The 8,520-nt window shown below is 51.4% G+C and overlaps 2 protein-coding genes across 2 annotated transcripts in view; one reads left to right on the plus strand and one right to left on the minus strand.

The window, feature by feature from the left end:
• LOC127751216 (uncharacterized) lies at positions 1 to 518 on the plus strand (the record flags this gene model as incomplete). The annotated part of the gene is given in 1 exon segment (XM_052274368.1): positions 1 to 518. A coding segment is annotated over 1 exon segment (418 nt), but the record flags the coding sequence as incomplete, so codon positions are not given.
• A 678-nt stretch (positions 519 to 1,196) lies between these two features.
• LOC113207052 (sal-like protein 3) overlaps positions 1,197 to 8,520 on the minus strand; it is a 17,253-nt gene continuing 9,929 nt past the window's right edge. Inside the window, exons 2-5 of the mRNA XM_052274367.1 lie at positions 6,326 to 6,770; positions 5,281 to 5,426; positions 4,548 to 4,730; positions 1,197 to 4,378 (exon numbers count right to left, since the gene is read on the minus strand). Of these exons, the coding sequence (XP_052130327.1) occupies positions 3,728 to 4,378; positions 4,548 to 4,730; positions 5,281 to 5,426; positions 6,326 to 6,764 (1,419 nt within the window). The 5' untranslated portion in view covers positions 6,765 to 6,770 and the 3' untranslated portion in view covers positions 1,197 to 3,727. The remainder of the gene's footprint in view (positions 4,379 to 4,547; positions 4,731 to 5,280; positions 5,427 to 6,325; positions 6,771 to 8,520) is intronic.

The raw sequence follows: 8,520 nt of genomic DNA on the forward strand, positions 1-8,520 counted from the left end.
ATCTGCTGCTCCTGAAGAACCATCCCCCAGCCCATCTGCTGCACCTGAGGATGCTTCCCCCAGCCCATCTGCCGCCCCCGAAGTACCGTCCCCCAGCCCCAGCCCATCTGCTGCTCCTGAAGAACCATCCACCAGCCCATCTGCCGCCCCCGAGGAAACATCCGCCAGCCCATCTGCTGCTCCCGAAGAACCATCGCCCAGCCCATCATCTGCCCCCGAGGAACCATCCCCAAGCCAATCTTCTATTTCGGAGGATCCATCCCCCAGTCCAACATCTTCTCAAGCTACCTCCTCTAATGCAGCTGAAGCCGAGACAGTGCCTTCAATATTAAACACAAATAATGCTGCAGAACAAGAAGAGCCTCAGGAGAGTGAGCCTTTCCAAGTTTCGGATCTTGCCCTGAGACTGCTTTTTTAAAGAGAAATTGATAGCTTTGCGGCGTCATGATATGACTGTGGCAATATATGTATTCTGCACTGTTTTAAAGTAAATATAAGCCACCAATTGTTTGCGAAAACATGAAAGAAAATAGCACTGCCATATCCCTCTTTCACAATTTACTGTCTTTGTAACTTTATGTCAGTCTACATTCACCAACCCATTCTGTCACACAATAGCTAAACATTATTAAAACCAGATCCTTACGCAATACATTTAGCCTTCAGCTGGCACTCCTTTGCTCTCAGTCACCATCAGTTTGTTTCTCAAGGATGGGACACTACAAACCACTTATAAACCTTGCAGGGCATAGCGCTTGTGTTTTAGGATATGGAGCAACAAGCATCTGTGTCTTAGGGGTCATGCAGTAAGTACGTCCGTCATTCGCAGTTCCGAAACTGCCAAGCTTAGTCTCTGCAGGCGCTCCTAGTGCCTGTTAGGTAGGCAACATCTTGTCTGCAATGCGTGCGTGTACTGCTGGCTGGCCTACCCCGAGTCTCGCAGGCGCTCACAGTCAGCTCCCGAAATTCGCCGAATGAATCTGAGAAAAAACGGACGTACCTTTTGGACGATTCCTTATCAGTCAGAGATTTACACAGCAAACAAACTCAGGCTCAACGAACCAGTTGAGTCATAACTCCACCTTATTATGTGGCAAGCTTGACTCATTATGTGTTAAAACTAACAATGATTAAACAAATATCAAGTTTTATGAAAAAATGGTGAGTGAGGGAAAATATAATAAAAGGAAAGAAAGTTTAAATAGGTATCTTTTCTATATTTTAGGTGTATAACAAGGTAGTTGATGTTCTATTTTGTGCACATCTACAGTGAAACATATGTATCTTACAAAATGTATCTTATGAAGCATAATTTTTTTTAAAAAGAAGAAAAAGAACAAATTGTAAAATATCATCACACAAATGGTCAATCTAGAGGGGCTAGTGAAGGATAAAGGGGATTTACTTCTGGTAGAAATTCATAACATTATAACTTGCTGAGTCATGCTTCTTAATAAATAGTTGTGGAAGTGGTACAGGTTACAGAAGATGACTTCCAGAACTATAGATCTAAGCCAATGGAAAGATGTCTCCAGTGACTTTCAATATAACACAAAATGGCCAAAGGGACAATATACTAATGTCTCAGGTCAAAACTTCGTTTACAGTAAAGTGAAAATATTCCCCTTTGCATCCATTATGACAACAAATACCATTAATGCAACACCATACTGACCATTTTATATTACGTAGGTTCCAGTAAATTAAAACACTTTTTAAAAGACGATGAAATATCAAAACTGAAATTAGTTTGAGAGCTTATAGACATGTGTCAACAGTCTTCCAATTTTTCCTCAGAATTCTTTTGAAGGTATGTCTGCGTAAAACTTCATAATTATTAGGGTGATTAGTTTCTAAAGTGGAAAAAGTGTCATCTCTTAAGTTGATATGATTTTAAAAGTGAAATTGAATTTACAATATGACAACACATTTACAATGAAATACAACAAAACTGTATTGAGTTAAACATTAAATTTTGTACCATTCTGCTAGACGTGATAGGCAGCATTATACAGGTACATGATTCTCCAGAAACATTGTTCACTCCACGGTTCACTCCATGTTCTGGATGGATAACACTGTATTGTCTCAATACACCCTTGTGTATTGCACACAAGCATTTCAAATGTATAATTAGACTGTGCACAACTTTCACATGTCACAAAATCATACAATTCACGTACAATGTATTTCTTTCAAAAGCAGTGGAAACAGAGAGGTTGGTATCTATACTACTTTAAAAATCAAAATGAAAAGTACCGCTGTAGTTTAGCAGATAGGAAGGAAGTGGTAATGCTGACACATGCCAAAATGTTTATCATAGAAAAGAGAGTACTGAAAATGAACTTGTTTTGCCTGGAGGACACACTATTAGATGATTATGGATATTTTTCTCAGTGGACGATAAGTACAATTCACAACAGAGTTCATCAGTCATTAACATATGGGAAGAAAAAACAAAAATACTTCTTTTCATTCAAAAACAAACTTTAAAATGCCTTTTAATTTGTAATTATACAAGTCAGTTATTACGTGTTATGATTACAAGAAATTTGGAACAATATTTCATGAGATAAGTAAATATTTTTCAACCATCATACCAGTCACAGTGCAACATTACTCTTACCCTAACAGAAGATCAAAATGAGAAAAATTTGTAAATAGCAGACACATTTGAACAAATTTTCAACTCAATAACCATGATTTCAAATGATCTCAACATTTTCTCCTAAGATATGAACGATTGTGTAATTCTAAGTAATATCAAAAACAATAAATTAGCAAAGTCAAGTTCGCAAGTAACTAAAACAACATAACAACTCCTGAAGTACAGCCGGCGTGAAAACTATGATTATGCTTTCTTCTTACGGTGTAGTATCACAGTGATTTTTTTTTATTTGGTGGGGATTTCTTCATTTAAGTGTAGTGTCCCCTTAGATTGCCCCTATCCCATTAAAGAAAACAGCACATAATATGTTTGGTCAGGAATCAAGCTCCCCTTAACTATAGACACTCACATTCCTGTGATCAATTTACATATATACATCTATACAACGACACACATTTACAATATACAATAGCATTGAAAATCTACATTATGATGATAGCACTAATTAACATTATTTAATTTTACTACAACATAAGTATAATGAGACCAAACAAGTGTCAATGTGGTCACTCATTGACACTACATTTATAAATCAGACCTCATATGGCTCGTGGAACAAAACCATGAACAACAATCAGGCATTCAATGTCATAAAATTTTATAAAAGAAATATTTAGAGTAAGATCATAACATATTTTCATTAAATCTTATATACACAACATATCAGGCAATAAATATTAATAATTACTCGACATTCTTTCAATAGGACAAAACAAAAACACTTAATATATAATGGGAACAACCAGGAGATGACTTAAACTGGACAAAAGAATTATAATTGAACAGTTTATGTCCTCCAACAAGAATACTGAAGTAAAGTCCAGTATTCTCCGACTAGTTTCAAAATAGGAACAATGCAGTGTGCCATTGCCATCTGCAAACTGTCCACAACATTAGACAAACCCCTGATCACATTTCTAGTTAAAAATAAACAATTAAAAAAAAAACAAAGAAAAAAAATCAACAGAAGTACTGTGTATATACTTAATAGCAGCACCTTTCCATACCAGCATACCATGGACAGGATATGTAGTAATTCATTTAAGGACAGGGTCTAGACTATGCTGCCAAGCCCTCTCCACGGGGCGTGGGGGCCGGTGGGGGACCCAGGTGGTTCGGGGGCGAGGATGCGCCCTCTAGGCGACCGTGGTCCAGGCCATGGTCATCCTGAGGGGACTTGTGCTCCAGCTGAAAGTCCCACATCGAACGTGGGAGATCAGGCAGCCTATCCGGAAGGCGGTCCTGCAGTCGGTCCTGCAGGCGGTCTTGCAGGCGGTCTTGCAGGCGGTCTTGCAGGCGGTCCTGGAGCCGCTCGTGCATCCGCTCGTGCATGCGCTCGTGCATGCGATCCTGAAGGCGTTCTTGGAGGCGTTCCTGCAACCCCTGGAGGGGTGGACGGAGCATGGCACCGAGGGGGAGTCCGGGGACCCCGGGGTGGTGGGGGGACGGCGGGGTGCCAAGGTGCTTGTCGGGGGAGGGCGAGCCGGTGGAGCCCGCAAGGGGGCCAGACCCGGGAGGGCCGCCTTGTCCACCGGGCGCACCAGGAGGTCGGGGCCCGAACGGGTTGAACCCGAGCAGGGAGGCGTACTTGGAGGCACCGGCCGACGGCGACATGCCGTTGCTGAGAGGGTGCGGGCCGTGGGGGCCGTGAGGCCCGTCACGCCCCGGGCCGCCGGGAGGGCCACCAGGCATGCCCGACATCTCGCCCAACTGCGAGACAAGAGACACACATCACTTTACTCCCTGCAATCCAGACACAAACAAAGTCAGTGCACAAAGGCAAAATTATTGTTGAAAGTGAAAAACACAGCCAAAACGGCGGCTCCACGGAGACCGGAGTCCGCTCTGTGACGGTCGGAGGTCACCGCCCGGGACTCACCTTGTGCTGGATGCCGTTAAGGAACGGGGCCGGAAGGTACGGGTAGAAAAGCTCGGGCCGCCGCTGGAGGAAGTCCGAATCTTTTGGGGCCATGGGCCCCATGGGGGGCATGGGCAGGTCGAGGGACATGCGCCGGCCGCGGCGGGACGCCCCGTTGTTCCACATGTGGGTACCCATGTGCACCTGCGCAGAGGAGGAGAGGCGGCCGTGAGGAGAGCGACACGAGCGAGACAGTGAAGACTACGAAGCGACAAAACTAGAGTCAAGGACTCGAGACAAAAAATGTGCGTCGTGAGTCGCCGCAACGGACGGCTCGCCGCCTGGTGCGTAGGCAACCCATTCGACGCAAGCGACTAATGAGCCGCATACGGACCAGGCGCTCGCCGGCGGCCCGCCACCTGATGGGTAGGCAATCCATCCGACGTACATGTACGGAGGGTTGCCTCTCGGTCAGGCGGGCGATCGGAGGCTACAAAAGCGAGGCTCGTGCAACGGGGAGGCGAACAAGGGTGTGCGTGTTAGCAAAGTTAGCATGCAGGCGAGAGGGAGGGAGACAGTGTGAACGCGGGGAGGTGAGGGGTGTGTGACTGATTACATACGAGGGTGGCTACTGTGACTACAATATACGTGAAAAGACATAAAAAGGAGAGAAAGAAAAAAAAAAACGATTGAACTCTAACAGAAAAGAAAACGCCCATGCTGCTACGGAAGTGGGTTGGGACAAAATATTTACCTTCAGGTTGCCCTTAGTGGTGAACGCTTTTTGACAGACCGTGCACCGGAACGGCTTGTCTCCGGTGTGCGTTCTCATATGAATCTGCAGGGCGGACGAGGATGAGAAGTTCTTATTGCAAACATGGCACAAGTGCTTTGGCATGCCTGCAAGACAGAGCAAAGTGGTACGGACCACCTTTAGTGAAAACGTCCAGAAAATAAAACAAAAAAAATGAAAGAAAAAAATAAGGGGGCGCCTTGCACGATATCGATGGTTAGAAAATTATCGAGAGAAAGACAAGTACTGGAGCTCGTGCCGTCGACGACTAGGGAGGTGCTTACGCAAGCAGTGGGCGCTAAGAGTCGTCCGGCGAGAATTTCAACGAAATGAGAGGAAATCGCTTCCGGTTTGCAAAAGTGAGGAACTGATTACAACTTTGTGCGGGCAGTGGGCGGAGCCACGCGACTAAACCGCGGTCCGCTGAACGCGGAGACCACCGATTTCCAGATTTTTACCGCCTTTTCAATTGAGGGAGAGGGGGAAGGGGGCCTTCACGCTCTGCAGCGCAGCGCGTCTCGACGCCATCAAGTTTGGGCTCAAATGAAAAGACTGCGTCGCAACAAGACGTTGCTGCAGTCGATCGGAAATGAGGAATGGAATGGACTGACTATCCGTCATGGTTGGCGGGTCGGCGCGGGCGCCGGGGCGGGGGCACTATGGCGATGGCTGCGCCAGAGGAGGAGTAGGAGGTGGAGGAGAGGGCAGAGGGCCAGTTCTGACTGTTGTTAGTCGATGGAGGGTCTGGTTAAGGGTTGGCATTCATTTAACCGAAGTAAGAAGCAAAACTGTTGGCCAGCTAATTTGTTATAAATACATTATGCATCTCAGATGGATAACGAAATATGTTAAAATAGATACCACAACCTTTTGTACGTATTACGTTTTCCCCAGCAAACGGCAAAAATGATGTTATTGCCTTTGATGCGATTCCATGACAGAGAAGCAGTAGCTAATGGTACAAGACATGAAGGCTCCCTGGTCTTTCCCCGCGGTGGACACTTACTAGGCTGTCGCTTGGGCACGGGCGGGATGGCGCCGCCCTCGGGCGGGGAGCGCTTGCCGGCCTCGGCCTTGAGGATGTCGGCGGGCATGGTCATGCTGAGGGCGAGCGGCAGCGGCGCGCTGAGCCGCGGGCTGAGGCTGCGGCTGTCGGGCTCGCCGGCGGGGAGCAGCGGCTTGTCCGCGAGCAGCGGGGACGGCGACGCGCGGCCCGGCCCGCCCTGGCCGACACCGGCGCCCGGCGCCAGCGGCCCCGCGGACCCGGGCGAGCCCGGCGGGGGCTTGACGCCCTGTGGCGGCTGCTGCGGAGGCTGCTGAGGGCCGCTCTGCTGGCCCGGCCCCGGCGGGGGCGCCGGCAGCGACGGGCCCTTACCGCCGCTGCTCGGCTCGAACAGCCGTGGCGGCATGTCGCGGATCTTGTGCGTCAGCATGTGCTGCTTCATGTTGCCCTGGAACACAGAAGGGTACGGACGCATTAGTTCACTTTGCTCGTCAACATACCTAAGTTGCCTCTCGCACCCCCCACTTCGTCTCGCCGTTCCTCGTGCCCCTCCCCAAGAGGCTGTCGTGGAGGCGGGGTCCATCACTGTGCAGCAGAAGGGCGGCATCGCGGAGGTCCCAGTGCGGGGCCGGGCCGGGCGGCAGCAACTGGGTGAGCGGGGGCTTTGCTTGCGGCTCCATTTAAAATTAATGCAGTTTGCGTGCGCTTTGAGAGGAAGGATGGGGAGGGGGTGCAGACACCGCCGCCGCCGCCAGTCCGACGGGAAGGTGAGAGGGGGGGAGGGGGCAGCGATTTAAATGTCAGCGCGGTAGGGGGGAGGCGGGGATGGGGTAGGCTGCCCTTCGGCACGACATGGCTACGCCACTCTTACCGAGAAGGGGCGCCACAGCTGGTCAGGGGCGTATCCGGGTAGGAGCAGCCATCGGGGGTGCGGGCCGCCCCCGCCGAGCCCGAGGGCCCCGGGGCCCACACCCGCGTGCGGGGGCCTGCGGCGGCGGCTGCGGGCCGGGGCCGAGCCGGGCTGAGGAGTCGGCCTGCTGGGGCCCGAGGGCTGGGCCCCGCGGGCTGGCCCTCGGGCTGGGCGGGACGGCCGCGTCTGGCCTAGCCGCTGGCGCCGGCAGGCGTCGCACACATCGTGCGCGCCTCGCGCCCCCGCGCCCCCGCCCGACTGCAATCAAACACAACGAGGGTCAGGGCGAGCCCCACGGTCGGGGCCGCACCGGGACCCGCGCGAGGGCCCCCCGGCCCCCGCCGCACCGCGGAACAAAAGAAAAGAAGAACGAGAGAAAGGAAAATAAAAAGAGAGTCGGCAGGCCCGTTTGAATTTCGCGCGCCTCTCGCCCGCCCGCGGAAGTCGAGACGCGGTGGCATTTCGCCCGCGGCGCCGGCCGGCAGGGAGCGCGGGGCGGTAGGGGGCAGGGCGAGGGGAGTCGCCACAGCGCAGGTCCCCGCCGGCAGTTTGTTGTGGTTTGGGGCGGTGCCGGCACTCGCACCCCGACGAGGAGGAAGAAGGACCTGCGGAGCCTGCGGCCGTGTTTGGGAAAGGAGAGGAATCAGCGCGGGGCGAGGGGAAAGGGCGGGCGGGGCGCGTGAAAAGAGAGGACGTGTGTGTAACAGGCGCCCGGGTTACAAAGGGCGGCACGCAGCAAGATGAGCAAGGAAGGCGGGAAGAGCGAGGCTCATCACAGAACCGCGACAAGGTGAGGACGACGGAGACGACCTCCCCCGTACTCCTCTCATTTCAGCGCTATGCTCCGGCGGTACTACAGCGTTGGTGGCCTTTCCACACACAGACACAATATACACGGCTATTGCTCGACAGAGTTTGGGCGCCCCCTCCTCCCCCCCTTTTCCTCCCTCACTGACAACCTCGCTGCCGGCCCAGCGGCGCCTGGTGGTGTCACAAGCTAACTGCCGCGCTGCCCTCCTGGAGATGTATCGCGCAAACCAGGAGCGGGGCAGAGAGCGCTGCGGCGACAACTGGGAATGAGCTGTAGAGTCAATTTCACGCTGCTGCCCCGATACAGCACTCCTCCCCCCTCTTCCCCCCTCCGACCCTAATAACTAATACTGCTTCGTGCTCTTCTTCTAGTCGCTGTGCCCGTTCTGCTTCTGCAACCTTTTTACTCTTGGCGCCAGGAGGCGACTCCGTTGTGGTTTCGGCTGTTGTTGTAGTTCTTCGTCATACACCCCCCCCC

This window comes from Frankliniella occidentalis, unplaced genomic scaffold (assembly GCF_000697945.3).
Source record: "Frankliniella occidentalis isolate FOCC.00 unplaced genomic scaffold, Focc_3.1 Scaffold382, whole genome shotgun sequence".
NCBI classification, from domain to species: domain Eukaryota; kingdom Metazoa; phylum Arthropoda; class Insecta; order Thysanoptera; family Thripidae; genus Frankliniella; species Frankliniella occidentalis.